The following is a 13,567-nucleotide window of genomic DNA, read 5'->3' as shown; positions in this document are numbered from 1 at the left end:
ATTGTTGTTCTCTTTTTCTAAGAAACTGACTGGGAATAACATTACAGTTGAGCTGAAAGGACAAGGAGAAATCAAGTTCAAAGTGAGGTGCTTTCATTTCTATTGTCTGTACTTCATGACCGATGTGTCTAATTTCCAGTAACTACCTCTTATTTTGCAGACTTCAAAGGCTTACCACCTCTTGGACCCTGAGGATGATTGCTCCAAACTTAACATCAGTGTCAAAGTGGAAGGGAAAGTGAAGTACACTGGTAAGTTTTATCAACAGTTAACAAAAAACACAGACATCAATAAAACTGTATATTGACAGCCATATCTGTATTTGCAGCAAAGATTACAGATAATTATGACTACTACGATGATGATTATGATGCTCCTGGGGAGAAGCAGGCACGAGTTGCACGGTCGGCGATTGAACGTTTTGATACTTTCACACGAAGCAGGAGAGATCTTAATAATGACCTGAATTCAGACAACTTGGTTACTTTTACTGTCTGTGTCAGGTCAGTTGATGATTCAGTATACATACCGTGCTGTAAAAAAGTATTTGTCCCCTTACCAATGTCTGTTTCTGTTTTTATTTTGTTTTTTTGTCACACTTATATGTTTCAGATCATCAAACAATTTCAGAAAAACATAACAGTAGTTTTCAAACTAATTGCTTGCTAAGCTCTTGGTGGCAATTAAACCTTTGCACAAACTGCCAATAACTCTTACATCTATGTGGAGGAAATATTTCTCACTTTTTTGTGCAAAATGGTTTTAGTTCAGTCACATTAGAGGGTTTCAAACGAGAGTAGCCTGTTTAGGGTGCAAGTCAGACCATCTGAATCTAGACTTTGATGAGGTGGTTTAATCCACAAAATATTTTGTCTGAAATTCTACATGAAGACGTTTTTGTTGTTTAGCAAATGTGAGACAGACCTTTGCATTCTCTTTGATCACCAGCTGTTTTCACCTTGGATACCATTCTTGCCCAGCACAATGGTACAGTTGCTAGCAGTGTTGCCTTGCAGCAAGACAGTTCTGGGTTCAATTCCTGGCCTGGGGTCTTTCTGCTTGAAATATGCATTTTATATCTGTGGACAAGTGGGTTTTGTCAATGGATTGATGGAAATGGGGAAATTATATATTCACATATTGTTATGTGTGCTGCTCTGGGAACCTGATATTCTATTCAGACACAGTGTTGCATTATAAAATGTTTATTTTAAAACAGGAGATAGTAGCAGAACAGACAGGCAGGCAGGAATGGCTGGAGGCCACAGAGTCAGGCTTTACCGGGTGATTGTGGCAGGAACTAGCAAATGACCAGATGATGTAGGCAGAGACAGACTTGACCAGGTGATGTAGGCAGAGACAGACTTGACCAGGTGATGCAGACAGAGACAGACTTGACCAGGTGATGTAGGCAGAGACAGACTTGACCAGATTATGTAGGCAGAGACAGACTTTACCAGGTGATGTAGGCAAAGACAGACTTGACCAGGTGATGTAGGCAGAGACAGACTTGATCAGGTGATGCAGACAGAGACAGACTTGACCAGGTGATGTAGGCAGAGACAGACTTGACCAGATGATGTAGGCAGAGACAGACTTGACCAGGTGATGTAGGCAGAGACAGACTTGACCAGGTGATGCAGGTAGAGACAGACTTGACCAGATGATGTAGGCAGAGACAGACTTGACCAGGTGATGTAGGCAGAGACAGACTTGACCAGGTGATGTAGGCAGAGACAGACTTGACCAGGTGATGCAGTCAGAGATTGACTTGACCAGATGATGCCGATGAGTTCCCAGTAAGGATAGAGCGAGACGCAGAATCCCCAGGAGCAACCTGAATCTGGTGGCACACACAAGCACCAGTGAAGCAAACTAGCGAGGGCAGAGTGAGGTCTACAGGATCAGCAGGCTGAGTGACACAAACTCTGGGGCAAATACATTTAGGCAACGAGACAAGGAGAGACATTCTGTGAGGGAGCGATGAGTGAAGCATGTAAAACTAGGTGAAGTACCTGGTGGATTGAATTGGCCTAATTAGCAGCAGTAGGTGAAACTGATAAATGTGAGCTGAATTGGGACTGGGAAGGGTGGAGCATGGAGTGGAGAATGATCAGCCAAACAGTCCAAAAACATAAACAAAACCCCATACTGTGACACATATGGTGCCATGTTGATTGTATGGAACACCAAAGTGCTCAAAATTAAGTAAATAAATAAATAAAACATTATTAAATAATTGTTTACTTGAATAAATAAGAGAGAAATATACCAAGTGACAAAGAAATTATGGAATAACTGAATGATTATAAAATGATCATCTTGTTATTATAAAATGCTTTTGATTCTTTTTTTAAATGTGCATGATAATATAAAATATATTTCATTAAAAAAAATTCACAATGAAATACATTATTATTGAGGCATTATTAGTTATATCCATCAGTTTGTATTTAAAAATGTTATTATTAAAAGTCCTCTTTTATTTTATGATGATGTTTTCCCAATGGCCTATTTTTTTTCTAATCAATATTTCCTGCAAAATCATTTCACCTGCCTACAAGCATCAGTGGGTTGGACCTGCACCCCTATTGGCTGATCCTTAAAAAGTGATTAGCTTTTCTTGGCTGCTCTATAAACAGCTTAATATAGAGAGTGTCATGGGCTGCATCCTTCAAAGGCCATATGTGTAGGCCAATTATGTTGCAACAAAGGCTGTAAATGCGGCCCATGAACGTTTCATTGCAAGTTAAAAGAGAATTTGTTTAACTGGAAACAGCAATGGTGGAGAGGAGTGAAAAGATGTGAATTAAGTTGGTTGACTGAGAATCTTCACCAGCATTAAGTTGGTTACATCACACTTTCTGTGACATAAAAAAATCCTTAAAAAAGGTTTTAGGTGAGAAGATAACTATGTTAATCCGAAGGAAGCCCGCTGGCTTCCTGTTAACCTGGGGGGGGGCTTAGCTGACCTGAGGAGTCTAGGCTCAGTATCCCGAGAGAGAACCCCTTTCCCCTGACACATTGCTTTTAGACGCTGGCTTCCAGCTAAGTGGGTTGATGCTTGCTATCCTGAGAGATAAAGCCTTTCTCCGGGCACATTGCTTCCCAACTCTTGCTGGCTTTCCGCAATGAGAAATAATGCAGATATCAAACGTCACTGTCTTCTTCTCTACAAATAAATGTATTTAAACTTCGCTCAGAATGTTATAGGGTTAGTGTTTAAGTTGCAAAAAGTTTTACTGTTAAATTACACAAATATTTGTCATTAAGGAATTTTGTTTAGTGGTATATTCCTATATCAACATAAAAATAAATAGTTGGCAGATTAATGAATGAGAATAAAATGAAAGATGATAAAGCAACATTTTAAACAAAAGATTTTGAGCCATAATGAATATGTAAAGAAATATAGAAAAATAATAGCAGGGTACAGTTGTTTACAGAGGAGACAGCGGGGCTCCATTTGTTTAGCTTCTCAGCGCTGTCTCAGTTGCTAGGCAACATGAGTAATGCTAAAGTAAGGGTGGTGACAGCTGTTGGAGGTTAGACCGCTTTGATCCCAATTCACAAGCCTATATCTCTTCGTATCTTCTCTGTTTCTCTGTCGATGAAGGACCCGGCCTATGTTGACCAGGTTATTCAAAGGATGCAGCCCTGAATTGGGACCCTCAGGCCTGATTTGAATCTCCGTGTTGGATTGCTTTCGTCTGGGTAAAGAAGCAGGTTATCATACTGCTCGCGCTACCCTATTTCTCTTGATTGGCAAGCGAAGTGATTCTGCTAAAAAGAGGTCAGTGGCCAGTTTATTTCATTATGAAATAAACTGGCCATTGAGATAAATCAGAATCAAGTTTAATCGCCAAGTAGGTTTGCACTTACAAGGAATTTGACTTGGTATTGATGGTGCAGACAGAAAATAAGAATACAGTAAAATAAGAAGTAAAAGGATATATACACAGAAGCTGTATACACTCAGCAGACTGTGCGTCAATGTGTCCAGATTCACGATTCACATTTACGAACACCATTGTGATTAGACAGCTTTTTTGCCTATAATAAATTAAAGGGGGAAAAGGTTATAATGACACAGAGTCTTTCAAATAAGAACAGTTCCCTCAATGATCTATTGCTGCTGTGAAACTTCACTGAAAATTTACTCACACGCAATAGGTATGTGATGTTGTATTCTGTTCTGTTTCTGGTCCGCTTCTCTTACTGGCTCCCATATTTGCTGGCTGCTACTCCTTGCCAATATAACATACCAAATGTTGTGCTCTGTTTTGGGAACCCTGGGTAGTCTCATATAATTGGTTCAGGAACCAAGAAGTAAACACGGGCTACACACTGCACCGAAATAGTTCCCCACTGCACCTCTAATTTTTAAAGAAGAAAAACATGATAATGTTGATGGAGTTGACCAATTGTTTATACTGAATGTTACTTATATCCCGGATGACAAATTGGAATGTTATAGTTAATTTTACAGTAAATTTCTCACTTATTGCTCATTTAAATAATCATTTGTAAAGGGCATCTTGTATTCTGTTTGTCTTTATTTGATATTAAAATTAGTTTGATAACATTACTTATTTAAATGTGACAAGAAAGCAAAAACTTAAATATTCTGTTAAGAGGCTAATATTATTTTCACAAAACTATATGCTTCTTAAAATAAATAATAATACCATGTTGATAATAACCCTAACCAGCAGAATTTAAGGATTGTTTTTTTTTTTTTTTTTGCTACATAGTTATAGCCCAAACAGCCCCCTCACTGGAATGGGAATTGCAGATATCACATTACTTAGTGGATTTGAGGTGGACGTCGAAGACCTGGACAGGGTTTGTTGTTCTTTTTATTTCCTCTTTAAATCTCATCTACTGACAGTTTAAAGAGTTATTTCATATATGGGTCAGGCAGACATTTAGGAAATGTCTGTAAACCTCTTATTTGTATATAATAAATGCTAAACTATAAACATTTGGTGGATGATACCAATATATGGTTATGGTTAGATGATACATTAATTAACTGAACAACTTAGACAAGATTTTCTACAGAAATGTCAAATTTGTGTTCAGAGCAGTCCAGAGACATTCAAATCAGTCTGACTAATTTAGTGCCTGGTATAAAATTAATTTTACACCATCTATTGATCTTTATCATGCATTTAAATCTTTGTTTATAGCAGAGACAATCCAGTTCAATTTAATTTATATAGTGCCACATGACAACGCATTTAATCTCAAGGCACTGTTGTGCTATTACACACTGTTTTAAGTTATTTAATGTTTAATAAATAACGCTGTTAGGTATTGTCCGGTGTATATCAGGCCAAGGGCTGCTATTGGGACAATAGTTGAAAGGAATGATTCAAGCACCGATGTTCTTTTAACAGCAAACTCTGCACACATATAGAATGAATGAATAACAACTTCTCTTCAAGTTCAAGAATTCATTAACAGTAATAAAATGAACATCCAGGGAACATCACTATAGAATGCTGTTTATCTGAATTAACACTATATTTCAATCAACAAATCCTCTCTACTGGGCTCTCTACACAAAAGAAAAATGAAAATGGTTCACCATCATCAGAATAATTCAGTGAATCCTGGTTCACTGCAGATCTAAGTTAAAGAACCAAAGTTCATCTTAAAGAACATGGAATGAGGTTAAATTAGCTTGACTAATTCAGAACAACATTTGGTATGTGTTTCAACTCATTCACAAAGCAAATCCTGAGTTAAACAAAAAATTACTTAATAAAATAACATTTTAAAAATAGTTTTCTCAGTAACATCACAAAACTTTAGAACGCTCGATTTTATCAATGCAATTATACTTCTGGGAAGCTAGGGGTCGTTGTAGCGATCGGTCGCTTAAATCGGTTAATCCTAAAGTTATACAAAAACACCATTAAATCAACATTAATACTCCATATTAATGTGGTAATAATGCTCATAGCATTATCGGACGATGGTGGAGCGAAACAAAACAAACATCATGTTTGAAACAAACTGTAGTTGCATATCCAGGAAGACCAGAAGTTATCCGAAAGCTAATAGCATTAGGCTAGCGGACATTCTGCGCTAATTTTAAAAGGCTTCAGCTTTATTTTGGTCATAATGAGCAGACTGGATAACACATACATTAGTATCCCATCAATGTATAAAACCCTTGTGGAAATAAAGTTTGTTATAACCGTAAAAACACACTCAAATCACTTCAGCATGGCATGGTTTTGACTAGCAGGAGCTCAAGGCCTTAGCTCACCATCCAGTGCAAGGAACCTGGCCAGTACCGCTTAGATAAATCAAAGTTGACACAGAAGCCGATCACAGCAGAAGGGGCATCTAAAAAGGTTGGTAGGCATAACGATTATTAATTTGTAATTTAGAATTTGAAAAGGACAGGTTTAAGAGGCTAACCGCATACCTGCAACTGCTCAAGACTCAGCCCATCCCACACCCACTCTGCACAATGGCCGCAGCCATCATTATCAAAGCATGGTGCTCCAAATCTCACACAAAATCTTGCGATAACAACTTGGTGCCAGAGACAGAGACAAAAAAACAGCAGAAACTATCTGAGTTACAAAGGATATGTGAGAAAGCCATTGTTAAGCTAAAGCTAGGCTAAGCTGGCAACCTCTCACAATGCCGAAAAAAGTAAACCGTGTTAAACACGAGGAGTTCCCAAATGTGAAGTGTGGCAACCGAGAATGTGTTTTAAATGTGCTTATGTGTTAGAAACAGAGACATGCCACTGCAAAGAGATTTAAGATAAAATCAAGTCTGGAACGCCAAACCACAATCCACAGATGCAATACGCCTGACGGCAACCTCAGGAGCTCAACAGAAAAAGTTTAATCCCAAAGGTTACCCACAAGTAATGCTTGTTTTGTCTTCTAATTTCTGAGATGATTGATTTTGTTTCTTTTAATCCCAGCTAAAGCAACCACCTGAGCAATACATTAGCCATTATGAGATATCTTCTGGAAGAGTACTAATATACTTTAATAAGGTAAAGGTGAATTCAAGTTAAAATCAGGGTATTTTTATGGCCATTGATAACTCTTATTCTCTCTCTGTCTCCAGCTGTTTGAATCCAAGGAATGTATCAGTTTCAGTGCCAATCAGACTGTGCCAGTTGGCCTTTTACAGCCCGCTCCAGCTACGTTCTATGATTACTATGAACCAGGTGGGGTATTCTTTTCCATAACATCTCTGTTAATGTCAATCCATGTTAATTTTCTGAGGAACTTTTGTCTTTACAGATGTAAAGTGTACCGTGTTCTACTCGCCCCCAAGAAGAAGCAAGTTGGTCTCCAAACTCTGTTCAGAAGATGTTTGCCAATGTGCAGAAAGTAAGTACTCACTTCCAAAATATGTATACATACAGTGTCTGGCAGTTTTCATACTTTCATACAAAGAGACCGAAAAACTGCCGTGTTCTTCGGTCTCTTTGAGGCTGTTTGGTCACTAATGTCCTCTAACAAACCTCTGAGGCCTTCACATAACAGCTGGATTTATACTGAGATGAAATCACACACATGGACTATCTTTATTCAAACAGGTGATGCAATTGGATGCATGGGAATTTTTTTAAGTATGTTGATATAAAGGGAAGTTGATTGAACTGCGTTAAACACTTTTTAGATTCTTATTATTTTATTCTTCCACCTCACAATTATAGGTTACTTTGTGTTGTGCTATCACATAAATTCCAAAGAAAATGCATCAAAGATATAGTGAACAATCTTTTTTCCGGCCAGCCTTTTTGACACAGTGATATAACGGCAATGTGCACACACAATCCTTGCGAGTTTCCTTTTGCTGGCTGCACATGCTCACTTCTAGTGTTTATGTATCCAATGCGCTTCGGTTTTAGCCATTCATTGTAGCGCCACTGCTTTCACCATATGCTTTGAAAATGGCTGAAAGTCACGAGGATAAAACTTTCTTACATGTTTATGAGAAGAAGAGGAAGGCTTTAGTAGACAGAAATACGGACCAGAATGTATTTGGGAGACTCTTTCCCCTGAACCCCCTGAGGAGCTCTAGAGATGGTCTTGTGCAGGCGCAGCTATTCAAAAAATGGCTTGAGCATTTCTTACCTATATTTCCAGAGAAATGGTCCACTCTACCTTTAAATGTGTATTGTGCAAGTTTTGAAGTTATATACCATCTGTTTTCTTTCCTATACATTTCCTTACAATTGCCCAACGTCACATAAAATTAGTTATCTTCTATTTACCACAGTTGCTTCTGTAAGCTCCATTACTCAGTTCATGAGAGTGATTTGCACTAGTGGTGGATGGATCGATCCTAGTATCGATAATAAATAACAAGCCAGACGTTGCTTATAATAAGCAGACTTGGTAACGCTGTTATTGATGCCAATGGCCTTACATTGGGCTGCTGTAAAACCGTTTGTCTTACCGCAAGAACGAGAACAGAGCCGCAAGACTGCCTCCAGGTTGGATCACAGAAAGTTGCAAGTTTGTTTTGGCCAGAGACACTAGGGTGAGATGGCAAACCCCCAATCGTCTCATAAACACTTAGATTACCATCACGGGGACTTGGAAAAGGATATATCAAGGTAAAAATGTTACTTAGCCGGCATTAGCTTTCTTTCTCACTCAATTTGCATTATCTACAAGGGATCAGGCATGCAACTTACTGTGTATCTATCTGCCCTGCCCTTGATACATTTTTGCTTATAGTGGGGTTTGCGGCCAGGACTGTGCAGTAGCAGCTGTCTGTGAGACTGACTAGAACAAGTGAAAAGGGAATCATGGCTCCCTCCAGTAACAGACGAACAAATGGTGCTTTCACAGAATAACAGTTCTGTTGTTCTTTTGAAAATGAAAAAATTGGTGGAGCAGGGATCTTAAAAGTCGCTGGCAACAGTGTTGCTGTGACAGAGGGCGTAGCCTTCTCAGCAAATTAAATGAGGGTGTCTGTCTGTCCTTTCCCTATCACAACTGCAATCTGTGGGAGTTTTAGTCAGGCAGGAACCTGAGTGAGCCACATGAAAGGTGCATATTGTTTATGTTACCCCTTGCAATCGCTGAGTGGACCCGACCAGGCCACCGGGCCAGGCCACCGGGAAAACTCCCAATGCTCCCCATGGCCAGTCTGCCCCTGTCTACCTTATTGACCAACTAAAACAGTAGCCATTTTTTTCCTGAAAACAAAATTGAATATTGACTTGATATGAAACATTTCCATTCAAACTAAAATATTATTTATATATAATATTATATTTCTAACTTCATTACATTGGAAGATATTATGCCTTCTAAATAAAAATAAAAAAAACCTGTGAAGTCACAACGGCAGATGCTAGTTTCTTTTTTCTTCTTCCATGCACATGCACGTCTTGATTTTATTTCAACTTGTCACCAGAGGGGGCAGACGTCAGCAAAATTCCTGGAACTTGTGCTATGCTCCTCTAATGTTTGTTGTTGTGAATGGCTAAAATAAGAAATAGTTGAAGGTATATGAATGTTTTTATATATAACCACTATTTTACCTCATATAATCACTTTCAAGTTTTTGTTTCCAGACAAATAAATCTGGCCCTTTTTTACTAACAAAAAATAGACTTCTTTACCTAAACGCTGATCCCAGACTAGTGGTCCCTTCTGAACTGATATGAAGAAAGTAAAATCAGAACTATCAATTGGTTTGCTGTGTATGTGGGTAAAATAAATGCTGGAATACATCAGTTGCTGTGTCTCATTGGTTCAACTGGACACTTTTGGCAGCAGTTTTATTGTAATTTTTGGACTGCCAAATCGACCCGAAAAAGATCAGCCAGCACATATATTGACTTTTAAAGTCCATGAAGGCTTTTTACATGTGACTCTATGGACTTGGGCAGCTTTTTATCACCACATCTTTGCCTGTTTTTCCCCATAAAAAAACATATGTACCCCAAAATCTGAAAAAAAGTCATTTGGACCCATACTAACTTCTGTTAAATATTTATAAAATTCATTCAAGCATAAAAAAATGTCACTGTGTGCTTTTTTCAGGACCCTGTCATAAAGTACAAGAGACCTTCAAATTGAATCAAGGCAAAAGAATCACGAAGGCTATGCGTATGGATCATGCGTGTTTCTTCCCCAGAGTGGATTTTGGTCAGTAGCCTCTTCAAGAATTTATTATACCACAGAGATACAGTTGGCTAATAACTCTGAGGATTTGCTGCATTTTTATGTTAAAACATTCCCACATTTTGAGAGTCACATTTGTCAAATAAATATTTAGTAATGTGTATTTTTTAAAACAATGATACATGTGTTAAATAAAATAATACATTTAATTTATATGAATGTCAATTTATCAAATACACAGTCACAAAATTGTTCATTAGATCTTAAATACATAAAACGTAAATCCAGTATAATTGGTACAGTATTTTATTATTTTAATATTTCCTGTGCTACAGTCCATCATGAACATATTTAGACTGTTAGTTTAGCTCATCACAACTAACTGGTTAACCTACACAACAGTTCCTGTTGGAATCCTCCTCAACAGGAACTGAAACTGTCGGATCAAATTTCTCTGGACAATTTTGTAGATTGTTTTAAAAACCTTGCAACAATGTCAGAAAGCATTTTAAAGCTTTTATTTGTTTGTTACTTTTGAGTAATTTAAACATTGTGACACTGTATTTTAGTCAGTTTAGTATTCTTGTTCTGTATGCGAGAACCTGTGTCTCACTGAGGCTACCTGTATAAATCAAGGTGTAATAAAGAGTGCCTACTGATATTGATGGGTAACTCTGACAAATTAACACGATTTCTAAGATTTTATGCATTAGTGTAGGATGAAATTATTGTATAAATAATAAAGGAATTGTGTTTAACATATTATAATTACAAATTTTAATGATTCATATTTGCAATTTACTATGCGTATAACAAATATTTAATGTTTAATTAAATTAATTAGTTTTATTTATATAGCTTCCCATAACATGTCATCTAAAGGCACTTTACAAAGTCAATTCAATCAAATCATAACACAGATTGGTAAAAAAAGTTTCCTGTCTAAGGAAACCCAGCAGATTGCATTGATTCTTGACATTCACTCCTCCTGAAAGAGCGTAGAGCCACAGTGGACAGTAGTCTGCATTGTCATTTGCTTTACATCAATTCCTCTTACCGAGCATGCATGTAGCAACAATGGAGAGGAAAACTCCCCTTTAATGGGACAAAAACCTCCATCAGAACCAGATTCTATGTAATCTGCCATGACAGACTGGGGGTTTGAGAAGACAGAGCAGAGACACAAAAAGCAAAAGAACACAGAAGCACTGATCCAGGAAAACTTTCTATGTTAGAGAGAACGATGGCAGATGATCTGCCCCAACCCCAAGCTATAACGCCATCACAGCCATTTATGTAATAATAAATAATTATTCTATAAATATTCATTTAAAAAATAATTGTGCTTCACATTTTATAATTACACATTTTAGCAATTCATTTTGCAATTAACTATGAATTTAATAAATTGATTAAATATGCAATAGATACAACAGATATAAAATATATTTTACTTATAATAAGTATTCCCAATGTTATTTGATTTTTCTTAAATAATTATTCTTTAGCGATTGGCATGTATTATTGCACATTTAGCTCTCAATGGATCCAAGGCTAGAATTCGTATACGGTATGTTATTTTGATTTGTATTTGTTTGTTTGTGCTCCAGCTTACATTGTGGACGTCCAGGAGGTCACTCTTAAGAGCAACTTTGAGCTATACAAAACTAAAGTCACTGAGATCCTCAGACTTTGTAAGTAAACAACCAAGACCGTCTGTGGAGGTTAAAATGCTGGCTTTCAGATTCTTTGCTAACTTTTAGTAATTATAATCATTCATCTACTAGATGGAGACCTCCACGTGGCAAACAACAGTGTTCGGGTGTTTGCCAAAAGGCTTCAGTGCAAGGGTCAGTTAGACTTGGGAAGACAGTATCTGATTATGGGCAAAGATGGTGCCACTAAAGACTTGGATGGAAAGTAAGTAATATAAGTTTAATCAAGAAAAACACCTGTTTAAACAGACTGAAATAGACTGTCCTTTATCTGTCTTTGCAGCATGCAGTATCTGTTGGAATCAAACACCTGGGTGGAAAAGAGGCCATCGGAGCAGGAGTGTGCAAAATCTGTGAACAGACGGCGTTGTGCTGAATTCAATGATTTTGTTGAGGAGTACAAAACCGATGGCTGCAGACAGTAAATCTAACTCACAAATCTGTTGACCTTCACTGCAATTTAGACATTGCAATTGATGAATTGTTTTCTTTTTCTTTGTGATAACTCACCTTTGTAGCATAAAAATATCTAATATCACAATAGCCTGTCGGAAAAAAGGAGGAATAATCCGTCCGTAAACAAATGACTCATTAAGCTTGACTACTTTATCATTTCTGGTTAATGCATTCTTTTGTTTCCTTATGTCACAGCTCCAAGATATCCTATTGAAATAAGCATTGCCTATGTTGTTGTCATCATTGCTTGTACATGCTAAAAGAAACTAGGATATTCAAATATTCAGCCCCCATTGCAAATTCAGCCCCCATTGCAAATTAGGTTATATGGCAAGATTGTTAGAGGCTTGCAATAAATACCAAACAATAGTTAAAATAGTTTAATAAAATTGCTACTATCAAAATTTATACAATAAAACATATACTGACTACATGAGTTCTTTACTTGATGCAACCAATAAAGGGCTTCATCAGTCAACCACCTGAGCTGTAAAGTGTGATGTTTTATTGCATGTTAGAACTTAAATCAAGATAAAAATTGGCAAATTCAAAAGAACTGTCCAAACTTTTCCACACAGATAGCAAAGAACCCAGCCAATAGGATGCTCCTTGACATACAATTCCAAGAATAGCTCACAATGTACAAGAACAGCAGCTGCAATAGTTGAATGCGGCAGATAAAGGAGTCAGTCAACAGCTGCCACCAGAAAAGACCTGCAACAAGACTTGATGGCAGCAGCCCCGAATATTTTAGTTTTCACAGTTGAGGCACATAAATGCTGAAGAATGAAGCATATGCTGAGAAGAACACTATGCCTACAGTGATGCTGTAGTGTGGGTTTTGTTTTGGTTCTGTTTTTCACTTTGCTTTGGTTTCCTGAGTTCATCAGTTCATCTGCCAGTAATCATCAGCTTAGTTCACCAGTCAGTTACCTGTCATTGCACTGTCATCAGTTTGTTTGTCACTCCCTTGCTACCAGTTCATAACTAATCAGATCTGTTTACCCTCCCAGACACCAGTCACCATCCAATCAGTTCAGCTTCCACCTGTTACCATTACATAATTAGTACTTAGCTCTGTCACCTGTTCACGCCACTACTTATATTTATCTCAATCTGTTCCATTCAGCCAGATCATTACAAGCCTATCGGTGAGTTTTATCCACCGTTCATACTTCTGATTGACCTGATTAATATAGACTTGATTTGCCTCTGAAGATTCTGAGCCAGCCTGATCCCTGTAACCTGTTTTTCCTGCATGTTCCT

General features: G+C 37.5%; 1 protein-coding gene across 2 annotated transcripts in view; it reads left to right on the top strand.

The window, feature by feature from the left end:
* Positions 1-12,782, top strand: part of LOC105926321 (complement C4) — a 45,542-nt gene extending 32,760 nt beyond the window's left edge. For both annotated transcript variants that reach the window (XM_012862576.3, XM_021316456.2), the window contains 11 exons: positions 23-82; positions 161-251; positions 329-503; positions 4,755-4,845; positions 6,956-7,030; positions 7,105-7,207; positions 7,284-7,373; positions 10,050-10,154; positions 11,741-11,824; positions 11,918-12,050; positions 12,129-12,782. In XM_012862576.3, coding sequence (XP_012718030.2) covers positions 23-82; positions 161-251; positions 329-503; positions 4,755-4,845; positions 6,956-7,030; positions 7,105-7,207; positions 7,284-7,373; positions 10,050-10,154; positions 11,741-11,824; positions 11,918-12,050; positions 12,129-12,270 — 1,149 coding nt within the window. In that variant the 3' untranslated portion in view covers positions 12,271-12,782. The remainder of the gene's footprint in view (positions 1-22; positions 83-160; positions 252-328; positions 504-4,754; positions 4,846-6,955; positions 7,031-7,104; positions 7,208-7,283; positions 7,374-10,049; positions 10,155-11,740; positions 11,825-11,917; positions 12,051-12,128) is intronic.
* Positions 12,783-13,567: the final 785 nt, after the last annotated feature.

The sequence above is a fragment of the Fundulus heteroclitus genome, chromosome 3 (assembly GCF_011125445.2).
Source record: "Fundulus heteroclitus isolate FHET01 chromosome 3, MU-UCD_Fhet_4.1, whole genome shotgun sequence".
Lineage (NCBI taxonomy): Eukaryota > Metazoa > Chordata > Actinopteri > Cyprinodontiformes > Fundulidae > Fundulus > Fundulus heteroclitus.
The sequence above is the reverse complement of the archived record's forward strand: the minus strand, read 5'-3'. Positions and strand labels throughout refer to the sequence as shown.